The sequence below is a fragment of the Mirounga angustirostris genome, unplaced genomic scaffold (genome assembly GCF_029215605.1).
Source record: "Mirounga angustirostris isolate CCGP_5_RB_7025 unplaced genomic scaffold, mMirAng1.0.hap1 SCAF_7, whole genome shotgun sequence".
Taxonomy (NCBI): Eukaryota; Metazoa; Chordata; class Mammalia; order Carnivora; family Phocidae; genus Mirounga; species Mirounga angustirostris.
Window position 1 is genome coordinate 19,506,252 of NW_026991715.1, and position 12,808 is coordinate 19,519,059.

The window sequence follows — 12,808 nt, forward strand, 5'->3', positions numbered from 1 at the left end:
TTTCTGTTTCCACCAGCAGCGAATGGGAGTTGTCTGTTTCACAGTCTTGACAACATTTGGAGTTGTCATTCTTTTTCATTCTAGCTGTTGTAGTAGATATGTAGTAGTTTCTCTTCTGAGCACTGTTACTTGTGCTTATTGACCATTTGTATATCTTTTATGACATGTGTGTCATTTAATTGTTGATTTGTAGAAATTCTTTATATATTCTGGATATAAATTCTTTCCCAAATATATGTACTGTGAATAGATTCTTCTAGTCTGTGGCTTACCTACTCATTTTCTTAGTGGTGTCAATAGATGTGCAAAAGTTGTAAATATTTGTGAAATCAATTATTTATCAGTTTTTTTGTTTTATGATTACTACTTTTTGAATCCTAAGAAATCTTTGTCCCCAGGAGATGAAAGACGTTTTATGTTTTCTTCTACCATCTACAATTAATTTTTATATGGTGTGAATTAGGGATTGAGGTTCTTTTTATGATACCATATTCTTTCCCATTGAGTTACCTCTTTGCTTTTCTAAAAAAATCAGTTCTAGGTTATGTTTATAGTAGTTGATTCTTAAGTCTTAAACCATGGTCAGTTTTCATATCGGAGAAAGTCAAACTTTATTTTCTGCTTTTAGATTCCATCCCTGACATCTCACTCACAAGGAAGAATAGACAGAAATGTAAACCAGTCAGTACTTACCCATCATCACTGCTTAAGCGTACCTTGCAGTGTAGTCACTTTTTGTTCAAGACCTTAGCAGTCATCTCACCCAGGCTTCAACTCCTGGTCATAGCTTCTTCTCTGACCATTCTTCCCAGACTTACCTGCTATATATGGCATGTCCTTGCTTCTTCCTCTCAGTCAGAACTAAGAGCACTTGCTCACTAATAGCATTTTCCCTGACAGCTCCTGATAGTAGAACCATGGTATTTTTTCTCCTCAGCTGTCTGAAACACCTGAAAAATATAAATCTGCCTTACTTTAAGAAAAGTAAGTTTCAAATATCTAAAATTAGTTGCATTCAGGTAGTGTTTGTGGGGGGAGTGCCTTTCAATAGCAAACTTTCATGATAGATTTAAAATTAGATTGAGTAGATACACAACTTTCAGGATTGTGTCTTCTGTTAAAATCAGGCATACCTGTATTTATATGAACAGTGTCTGTGAGAGATTTTCATTTCATGGTAGTTAACAGACTATTTCATAACAACTAACAAAGGTTCGCCACCATTTTATTGTGAGACATGAAGTCACGACTTCCTTATGGCCCGATGTTTTTTTATCTGAACAATGGTAAATGTAACAGCATTCTATTTGTAGAAATGGCAAAGCGAATCTGATACGTTTGTCCTTGTTAGGAAAAGCCTTCAGAGCTTGGGAAATGGCATTTAACTGTTACAGTAATCTCTTTTTGCTCCTTTTTCAGGAAGAAAACAAACAAACAAAACATTTCTTTGGCAAGTATTGCAAAGAACAAAGCTTTAATCCTTACTTTCTCCTATTTACAGAAGCCCTGCTTCTCAATTTTTATGTAGTACTTGGGAAGTAGATGGGCAGTATTAACAGAGAAAATTTGTTTCCCAGATTACATGATTTCCTGTTTTTTAAGAAATTAAGAGTAAGCTAAAGTCACGTGAGTTTAAGTGGTGAAGAGTTTAAGCATTTTTATAAGTGAGGTGGCTGTGAACATGGGCTTATTAGTGATGTTTTGAGTTTAAAGCAGCTTTATGAGGAGTTAGGAACAGATAGAAAAGAAAAAGTAGTGAAAATGGGATCTTTTAGTGGTGATTTTATTTTGCGTATATATTTTTTCCTTTCCGCTTTGCCTGGACTTTGGTGATTACTCTTTTAAGAGGAATTAAAGCCTTCTTATTCATTCATTTACTCTTGTGCATTCAAGGACTTCCTACACACATGAGCATTTCAAAAGAGAATTTGGCCAGACAGACCTTGTGCAGGTTTGTAAGTATTTTTCTTTTGTGGAGATTGTGCACTGTATTGGATTTAAAAAGGAAAAAGCTAGAAGAATAGTGTAAAATCACAGTGTGGATTTTAGCCCCTTTATTCCTGTGGTATATATATATCTGTTGATGTTCACTGGACGATTAATGTTAAGGCAGATGTCGTGATTCATTTGTGTACCTCTTATAACTTCTTAAGTCACTGTTCAAGGTGAAATCTTACTAGAGCTGTGTGTGACGTGGATTTCTGTGGTCTGCTGTAGTGGAAGCCTTCTTTTATTATGTTGAGATATTATTTTAAACTGTATCTGCTTGAGTGTCCTATTTTTAATATCTTTTTCAAGACTTTTTTTTTGGGGGGGTCAACTGCTTTGAACCTCATTTTATAATCTTCCTTTGGATCACCTTTTTTTTCCTTTCATGAAAAAACTCTTCTTGTTGAAGTCATTTGAAATAAATAATCTCCATTTCTCTTTACTAAGGAGCATTAGAATTGTCTTTTTTAAAAATTAATATTGAGTATTCATGAACTAAGAGACTAGGATTTGAGGAATAAACTGCCAGTTGCTTTGTAAGTGTTAATAAAAATCTGTGTTGCATAGAAAAATAACATTTCAAGCCTCTAAGTGGTAAGCTCTCTGAATAGGGTGAAGGGATCATAGAATTTATGGTTTTACAAAAATGCCTTCTTTCTGTGCTTTGATTCATATAATTTCTAAGTTAATGGCCCAAATTCCTGAGGACAGCTCTTAGACTCCCGAACAGCTTCTTAGCAGTTTAAAAACATGTATTTACATTTTATAATTACATTTTAACAGTTTAAAAATGAATTGCACAATTCCTCACTTTCTTAAACAAAATATGATGAGCATAATTTACATTTTCTGCATGATTCAGCTTCGTAAGTTTTGTATGTTTACTATTAATATAGTGATACCCTCAAGTTTAATTGGAGAATGTTAGGATGTATACCTTGATCTAAATAAGTTTAGAGAAAATGCATTTAAATAGTAGTGCTATTTTTAAATGTAATTTTTGAGAACAGTTTTTGATTCATAGCAAAATTAGGCCGAAGGTACAGAGATTTCCCTTATACTCCCTGCCCCCACACAGGCAGCACCACCCCCACTATCAACATCCCTCACCAGAGTGGTACATTTGGTACAAGTGATGAATCTACACTGACACATCATTATCATCTAGAGTCTATAGTTTACTTTATGGTTTACTCTTGGTATTGCACATTCTATGGGTTTAGATACATTTATAATGACGTGTATCAACCATTATAGTATTATACAGGAGAGTTTCACTTCCCTGGGCATCCTCTATGCCCCACCTAATCATCCCTCCCTTTCCACCTCCCTCCTTCCAAACTCCTGGCAAGCACTGGTCTTTTTATTGTCTCCATAGTTTTGCCTTTTCCAAAAACCATATAGTTTGAAATAAACAATATGTAGCCTTTTCAAACTGGCTTCTTTTACTTGATTATATGCATTTCAGGTTTCTCCGTGTTTTTCCATGGCTTGATAGCTCATTTCTTTTTAGTGCTGAATAATATTCCATTGTCTGGATGTACCACAGTTTATTTACCCATTCACCTACTGAAGGGCATCTTGGTTGCCTCCAAGTTTTGGCAGTTATGAATAAGGCTGCTATAAACATCCACGTGCAGGTTTTTGTGGGATCTAAGTTTTTAACTCCTTTGGGTAAATACCAAGGACAATGCTGGATCATATGTTAAATGTATGTTGTAAGAAGCCCCTAAACTGTCTTCCAGAGTGGCTGTACCATTTTGCATTCCCACCACCAAGGAATGAGAGCTCCTCTTGCTCCACATTCTTTTTTTTTTTTTTTTTTTAAAGATTATTTATTTATTTATTTATTTGACAGAGAGAGACACAGTGAGAGCAGGATCACAGCAGGGGGAGAGTTAGAGGGAGAAAAACAGGCTTCCCGCAGAGCAGGGAGCCCGATGCGGGGCTTGATCCCAGGACCCTGGGATCATGACCTGAGCCGAAGGCAGATGCTTAACGACTGAGCCACCCAGGCGCCCCTTGCTCCACATTCTTGCCAGCACTAGGGATTGTTAACGTTTTAGATTTCCACCATCCCAATAGGTGTGTAGTTCTTTTAGGATTCCTGGGATGAATTCCTGTGTAGAGAAGGACTTTTCCCCTCCACAACACCAAGTACTTCTCGGACACAAGCAGTGTGTCTGAAAATTCAACTTAAATTCTGACACTGCCTGGAGATAGCATCAGATCCCAAGGTTAAGGATTCCATCCTACAAGACTGCTCTCCACCCCCTATTTCAGATAACACTTGCAAATTCTAGGCTGTTACCTGTGCTTCTGACTGATCATGTACAGATTAGAGGCTCCACCTACCTCCTCCTTAAGTTCAGTTTATTTGCTAGAGTGGTTTCGTAGACTCAGGGAAGCACTTACTTAGGTTTACGAGTTTATTACAGGACATGATGAAGGATACAAATCAACAGTCAGATGTAGGATGAGATCCCAAACAAAGGAACTTCTGTCCTTGTGCAGCTTGGGCCCTGGCTTGGTGATATATGCAAGTGTTCTGGTTCCCCAAGTGTGGAAGCTCTCCCAAAAGGGCCAAAGAGCTGTCCTCTTGGGGTTTTATGGGGGCTTCATGACATACTCATGATTGATTAATGCATTGGCCATTGGCTAATTCAACCTGCAGCCTCTCTTCCCTTCCTGGAGGTTGTGGGGTGGGACTGAAAGTTCCAACCCTCTAATCATATGGTTGGTCTCCCTGGCAACCAGCCCCTGACCTTGGGTGGGTTCAAGATTCACCTTCATTAGTAACAAGACACCCATTTCACCTTTATGGCTCTGAAGTGTTTTCAAGAACTGTGGCTAAAGACTGAATATATCTTGAGAAATATATTCTGGTCATCTGACCAAATATATATTTCTTATAAATCATTATGTCACAGTAGTGTTATCTCATTGTTGTTTTAATTTGTGTTTCCTGATGACATGTGTAGCATCTTTTCATATGCTTACTTGTCATTTATGTATCTTCTTTTGTGAGGTGTCTTTTAAGGTCTTTGGCCCATTTTTAATCAGGTTGTTTTATTATTGTTGATTTTAAGAGTTCTTTGTATATTTTGGATAATAGTTCTTTATGAGAGGTGTCTTTTGCAAATATTTTCTCCCAGTCTGTGACTTATCTTTTTGTTCTCTTGATGGTGTCTTTAGCAGAGCACAAGTTTTAATTTTAATGAAGTCCAGCTCATCAGTTATTTCTTTCAAAGGTCATGCCTGATGTGTTACATCTAAAAAGTCATCTCGAAACCCATGGTCATCTAGATTTTCTTCTGTGTTATATTCCAGGATTTTTATAATTTTGCATTTGACAGGTCTCCATTTTGGTTTATTTTTGTAAAGGGTGTAAGATCTGTGTCTAGATTCATTTTTATACATATTGATATCCAGTTGTTTGACTACCGTTTGTTGAAAAAACTTAACTTTGCTCCATTGTATTGCTTGTTTGTCAAGGTGAATATATTTATGTGGGTCTGTTTCTTGGCTTTCTATTCTGTTCATTGATTTGTCTGTTTTTTCACAAGTACTACAGTGTGTCAATTACTGTAGGTTTATAGTTAGTCTGAGAGTAGTTATTTTTTAATAGGTTTTTTTTGTATTTAAATGTCTTGTAGCGTACTGTTTGTTACCATGTGTAGTACTGTTGCTAGCAGGACTCTGCTGTTCTCTTCTTTTGATTTGCTTCTCTTGATAGCCAAATGTATTGGATTTTATCTAAATTAAGAGAACTGGATTTCAAGAGGACTTCTTTAGGAATCAGATGAATGCATGTGCTAGGTTCCATTGCTCAGAAAACTTTTTTTCTTTATGCATTCTTGTTATTGCTAGGTTGGGTATCTGGATTGGTGAGTTGTTGCTGCACATTGTCTTGCATAATTGTGCTTTTTCTTTTCCTAAATAGGTTTGTGTTTTTATTTAACAAAAACCATCTTAATTATGTAATTTTGAAAAATGTAAATGAGCTCAGTGAATCTTGAAGAAGAGTTTTTTGTTGTTGTTGGGTATTGGGGAAAAATAATTGTCAACATTTTAGTAGGAAATATAAAGTGAAATCTTTGTAGTAATTTTTATTTTTTTATTTTTTGGTTTATATATAAAGAATGATTTCAGGGAGAGGTTTTTTTTTTTGTTGGTTTTTTTGAGCTCTCTTATCATGCCTGTATTTAGTTTTAAGTAACATGTCTCTTGGACTCATTGTTTTTCATTTTTGTAGGAAAATGCAATAATGAGCTTATTTTTTGCAAATACGTATGTGTATAAGAAAGTTTTCTGCTTCTCAGCGTTTGATTGATTTTTTTTTTTGACAGGGCTAAATTTGAGTTAATGAGAAAGGGAATTTTTTTCTGTTTCTGAAAGTTGAATTGAAATTCAGTCAAAACAGAAAACAATTCTAGCTGTGTGAGGAATAAAGTCAGTTTTAAAAAAGGGAAAATAATGTTGAGACAAGGAGTAGAAAAGCATTGCAGAAGGTGTGCAATAAACATTTGATTAATTGATTAATTGGTTCTACTTTGCTTTTAGAAATGAAAAAGTGCATGCATGTGGTTTAGAAGTCTGCCTTTCTCTTTTAGGTGCATAACCTTTCTGAGCCTTTGTTTTCTTATTTGGGTTTACCGTTGCTTTAAGTGTAGTTAGAATTTTAAATGATCATCAATATGACACACTGACCCATACTAGGCTCCTAATATGTGCTGGTTGTATGTATTTCATATGATACATATACATTTTTTTTTTTTGATGTAGTGTTCCATGATTCATTGTTTGCGTATAACACCCAGTGCTCCATGCAGTATGTGCCCTCCTTAATAACCATCACCAGGCTGACCCATCCCCTCACCCCTGTCCTCTCTAAAACCCTCAGTTTGTTTCTCAGAGTCCATAGTCTCTCATGGTTCGTCTCCCCCTCCGATTTCTCCCATTCGTTCTTCCCCTCCTGCTATCTTCTTCTTCTTCTTCTTTTTTTTTTTTAACATATAATGTATTATTTATTTCATAGGTTCAGGTCTGTGATTCATCAGTCTTACACAATTTACAGCACTCACCATAGCACATACCGTCCCCAATGTCTATCACCCAGCCACCGCATCCCTCCCACCTCCACCACTCCAGCAACCCTCAGTTTGTTTCCTGAGATTAAGAGTCTCTTATGGTTTGTCTCCCTCTCTGGTTTCATCTTGTTTCATTTTTTCCTCCCTTCCCCTATGATCCTCTGTCTTGTTTCTCAAATTCCTTTTATTACTGAGACCATATGATACTTGTCTTTCTCTGATTGACTTATTTCGCTTAGCATAATACCCTCTAGTTCCATCCACGTCGTTGCAAATGGCAAGATTTTTTTTTTGATGGCTGCATAATATTACATTGTATATATACACCACATCTTCTTTATCCATTCATCTGTTGATGGACATCTAGGCTCTTTCCATAGTTTGGCTATTGTGGACATTGCTGCTATAAACATTGGGGTGCACGTACTCCTTTGGTGTGCTACGTATATTCTTAAAAAGCAGAATTTTAATTGACTCTTTATATAACTTTTAAACTTATTGGAAAACCTATTTAAAAGATTCTTTAATGATACCTATTGCAAAGTAAATCATCACTTTCTAATTTCTTAGTTGCTCATAGTAAGGGTTCCTATAATAAGGATTCTTGGCTTCCAGGGAAACATCCATTTTCAAACAGGTCTTTGTAGTTAAGTGTTTTATAAAATGTGAACAGGGTTTAATAAGGGCCAGATTACCTTTGGGAGATGCCCCCCCCACCCCTACCCCATGAAACAGAGACCTGAGGAGGTATTCTTTAGTTACTGTATTTCAAAGATAAAGCCTTCCTCATGACTTCTGTTACTCACTACATGGTGAAATTTACTTCCAGATTTATCAGTTGATGAAAGAACACAAAGAAAAGAATTATGAGGGTAAGGAACGTTTCAGACTGAGTTGCAGAAGTGGTTTATTTTACTAGCTTGTATTTATGACTTGAATTTTTAAATACTGTGTAGGTTTTGAGACTAATACTGCTTTCTGAGACAACCATCTAGGCAAGATTACCTTATCATCATGGCTTGTTGTCACTCTGGTAACTAAAGCCCCACACCTTGAATTTAGAGGGAAATTGCCTTTTATATTGTGTTCCTCTCCTTAACAAAGAATGCTACTTGGGAGGGGTCAGTATTAGCATATCGTTCAGTCTTTTAAATTTATCTCTACAATATTTCATATTTTTTGATGCTGCTGAAAATGGTATTGCTTTTTAAATTTGTTTTCCAGTTGTCGATGCTTTCATAGAAGTACAATTGATTTTTATATACTGACCTTGTATCCTGTAACCTTGCAAAACTCATGTACTAGTTCTAATAGAGTTTTTTGGTGGATTACTTAGGATTTTTCACATATGTGATCATTTGGTCTTGCAGAGAAAACTAGTTACACTTCTTTATTTCCAATCTGAATACCTTTTAAATCTTTTCTTTTTTTAAACTAACAAGGGCTTCCAGTACAACACTGAATAGATAATGTGCGAGTGAACATCCTTGTTTTGTTTCTGATTGTGTTTCTTTCGCCATGTAAGAATTATGTTAGTTGTAGGTTTTTCATAGAAGTCCTTTGTCAGAATGAAGAAGTTTTTTTTTTCTATTGCTTATTTAACAAGTGTTTTTTTTTTATCATAAATGCATGTTATGTTTTATTAAGTACTTTTTCTGTATCTTTTGAGGTGATCATATGATATATATCTTTTATTAACATGGTGAATTACATCAATTTGTTTTTGAAAGTTAAACCAACCTTAAATTTATAGGATGAACTAGTCATCATGTATTAGCTTTTGAAGGATTTTGTGAGTGTTTTGATGGGAGACATTTCCTGTACTTCCCTTTGCTTGTAAAATGCCTTTGACTGGTAACATCATTAATGAAGAGTTGGGAAAGATTCCCTTCTGCTTCCTGGAAGAGTTTGTGTAGAGCTAGTATTATTCCTTAACTGTTTAATAGAATTCACCAGTGATGCCATTTGGGCCTTTGGTTATATTTTGGGAAGATTTTATATTATAAAATAAATTTCTTTAATTGGAATAGAACTATTCGCATCTTCGTAATTTGTCTTTCAGGACATTTGCTTATTATTATTATTATTATTATTATTATTGGCCTAGACATAGATAAATGGGTCACATTACAGAGTCCTGAAGTGGACCCCTACACAGACGCTCAATTGGTTTTTGAGAAGTGTTCAAAATTTTAAATGTGTTTAAATTTTTCAATTTAAAAAAATGAGTAAAATATTTAAATAGACCCTTCACAATAAGATGTATGAATAAGCAATAACACAGTTGAAACAGTGTTCAAAAATATTAGTCACTGGTGAAATTCAAATTAAATCCCAGTGAGCTAATACCTCACAGTCACTAGTAGGGCTGAAATATAAAAGAATGACCATGCTAAATGTGGGATGGATACTACATCAACTGGAATTCTCCTACATTGCTGATGGAAATATAAAATGGCACAACCCCTTTGGAAAACAGTATAGAAGTGTCTTAAAAAGTAAAATTACTTTAGTGATTTTAAAAAAGTAAAATTACTGAGGCAGTAATCCTCCTCCTAAAAATTTACACAGGAGAAATGGAAACATACGTCCACGCACAGACTTGTACAAGAATGTTCATAAAAGCTTTATTCACAATAGCCCCAAACTGGAAGTTACTCATGACCCATCAATCGGTGAATATATAAATATATTGTAGTATACTACTCAGCAATAAAAAGTAATGAACTACCAATGCACACAACAACATAAAAAGATATGTTGAGTGAAAGAATTTAGACCCAAGGGTCCATACTATACTATGCTTTTCATATGAAACGCTATAAAAAATCAGATTTAATGTAGCCTGACAGAAAGCAGATAAGTGGTTGTTTTGAGGGGAGGGGAGAATAACAGGCAATGGGCATAAGGGAACTTTTTGGAGTGTTGGAAATAGTTGTTGATTGTGGTGGTACTAAGGTGTACATTGTTAAAATTTTTCAAACTGTACCCTTATAATGGGTGTATTTTATTATGTGTAAAGTATACTTCAATAAAAGGAGTTTCTTTTTTAGGGCTTTTCAACTCTGGCTGTATTTCAAAATCATCTGTTAAGCTTTTTTAAAATGCACATTCTTCTAGCTCATGTCATACCTAAGGAATCAGTCTCCAGCATCAGGCCTGCTCATTTGAGGCATTTAAAAGTTTCAGAGGTGATTCTGATTCTTAGTGGGACTTCAGAAATATTTTTTTTTCTTTGCATGACTCTTTATTCCTAAGGTTCCCAAGATCTAATAAAGTCAAATTGTATATATAAAACACATTACTCATTTTTCTCATGTTAATTCATATCCCCGCTTTTACTAATGGGTTTTAAAGAGACCTTGAGGGGCGCCTGGGTGGCTCAGTCGTTAAGCATCTGCCTTCGGCTCAGGTCATGATCTCAGGGTTCTGGGATTGAGTCCTGCATTGGGCTCCTTGCTCAGCGGGGAGCCTGCTTCTCCCTCTCCCTCCGCTCCTGCTTGTGTCCCCTCTCTCGCTGTGTCTCTCTCTGTCAAATAAATAAAATCTTAAAAAAAATAAAAAAAAAAGACCTTGAGTCCATTTTATTTATTTTGAAAGTTTTCTATTTTTAATAGCATATGCTTACATTGTTATAATAGAAAATAGAAGCAAAAAAGAAAAAAATTTGGCATTATACTGCAGTTTGAGTATATGAAATGAGAAGGTGGAATGTCCTGTCTAATCCTCCAATCTCATAAACCTAATTCCTAACAATTCGATGCATTTTCTTCTGGATATCTTTGTTTGCTTGTAGGAGAGGGACACATATCTAGTATTATGTATTTTCAGATACTCATTTTTATATTTAAATAGTCTGTGTTGAGTGCCTGCTCTGTGGCAGCCATAATACTTGGTCCTGGGGATAATGAGCCAAGAGACATCTGCTGTCCTGTAATCTGCTGTCTGGTGGGAGGCTAGATAAAGACTAGATAATTACACTATATATATATATATATATATATATATATATATATATAGTAGCAAGTGTTACAGGAGACAGTTGTGGAATGAGATTACATAGTAGAAATTAAAACCTTTTCTGTCCTGTTCATGCTAGTTGAGAGCCATGCTTTGAAAAGTTTGCTTTTTCAAAAGCATTCAGTACTGCTTAGGTAGTATGATGATGACTCATTTGGATAAAACATCTTACACATTTATAATTAAAATACTATTTTTTTCTCTTATTGTTAGAGGTTTTGTATTTTAAAATAGTAAGAAATCTTAAGCATTTGACTTCAGTGACAAAAAAATTGAAAAATAATTCACTTAGCAAATATAAGTACCTTTTCAAGTTTTCCTTTGTAATTGTCACTCACTTACATGCTATACAACATTTTGTTACTAAAACAACAGTAGCAATTTGAAAATGGCAGTTTGTTCTAGCAGCATGTTTTTGATGGTGGCAGAGGGGTTATTAATGTTGGGATGTGTCAAATACAAGTGTTTTTAAGAATATATTACACAGAATCCTAATTGCAGTTAATATTAATGGAGAGTGTATAGGATGGACGTTGTGTGCTCGTGTAAGTTCAAGAAATGCAGGTTAAATGAAGTTAAACATTTTTATCTCGGGTTTTTCCTAAACCTTTAGTATGTTACATCCTGGGTCTTTAAGATGGGGCTATAGTACACAGTGACTCTGTATTTGACCATGGAACCCTTTCTGACTTGCTTTATACTTCTATGGGTAGATATCTAAGGAGAGAAATAAGTGCCCAGTAGAATCTTAAAAAACAACAACAACCCCCCCCCCCCAAAAAAACGGTAGTGGCATATTTTAAAGATGCACAATAATTTTAATGTTAAAAACATTGTTTAACTGGACAAGATTTGTTGCTTATAAGTGCTAGATATTTTATATTTATATACTGAACGTTGGGAATTAATTTATATGTAACAAAAGAATCAATTCTCCATTCTTGAATCCTTAACCGGGAGAGGAAAGTGAAGTTGATGTTTCTCTTATGTTTCAGAACAAAGTAGAAGAGATGACTTAGAAGCTTTAGGTCATATGTTCATGTATTTTCTGAGAGGCAGTCTTCCTTGGCAAGGTTTAAAGGTAATTGTTTTTGTGTTTCCTTTTGAATTTTATAAATTGCTAGTATGTTAAGGTTCTGTCTTCCAAGTAGTTAATTTTAAAATCACCACCTTCTCAAGATTTTTTTCCTTTCTGTTTCAGGCTGACACATTAAAAGAGAGGTATCAGAAAATTGGAGATACAAAACGAGCCACACCAATAGAGGTGTTATGTGAAAATTTTCCAGGTAATGAATGACACCACAGTGGTATACATGTGCGTAGACACAGAAAACCAGAGCAGTTAACTTCCATTGCTCAAGTTTATGACTGTTTTTCATGCTTAAAAAAAATGAGTTCAAAGTATGATTTAAAAGATGTCAGTGTTTGGTGCATAGACCACAGGGACAATTTGTATATTTGCTCTGTTAAGATGGATTTAATATAAGAAAATCCCATTTTTTGATAGTGTTGACCAGTATCAGCTAACATATCAGTGACATACTTTCAATAAGTTAAAATACTTGCTGAGAAATGCGAGCTATAAAGTTTTGGTGCACAGTGTTAGTCATTTGAGTCTCATCGTCAAGCTCAAAGGAGGTGTGTGATGTATGATTTAGTTTTCAAAATACATTAAGATCTTACAGACCTTAGTACTTTCTGGCTAATGT

At 35.0% G+C, this 12,808-nt stretch overlaps 1 protein-coding gene across 14 annotated transcripts in view; it reads left to right on the forward strand.

Moving 5' to 3' along the window:
* CSNK1G3 (casein kinase 1 gamma 3) overlaps positions 1–12,808 on the forward strand; it is a 111,587-nt gene that overhangs the window by 68,533 nt on the left and 30,246 nt on the right. For all 14 annotated transcript variants that reach the window (XM_045891770.3, XM_054511267.2, XM_045891735.3 and 11 more), the window contains 2 exons: positions 12,095–12,180; positions 12,301–12,385. In XM_045891770.3, the coding sequence (XP_045747726.1) occupies positions 12,095–12,180; positions 12,301–12,385 (171 nt within the window). The remainder of the gene's footprint in view (positions 1–12,094; positions 12,181–12,300; positions 12,386–12,808) is intronic.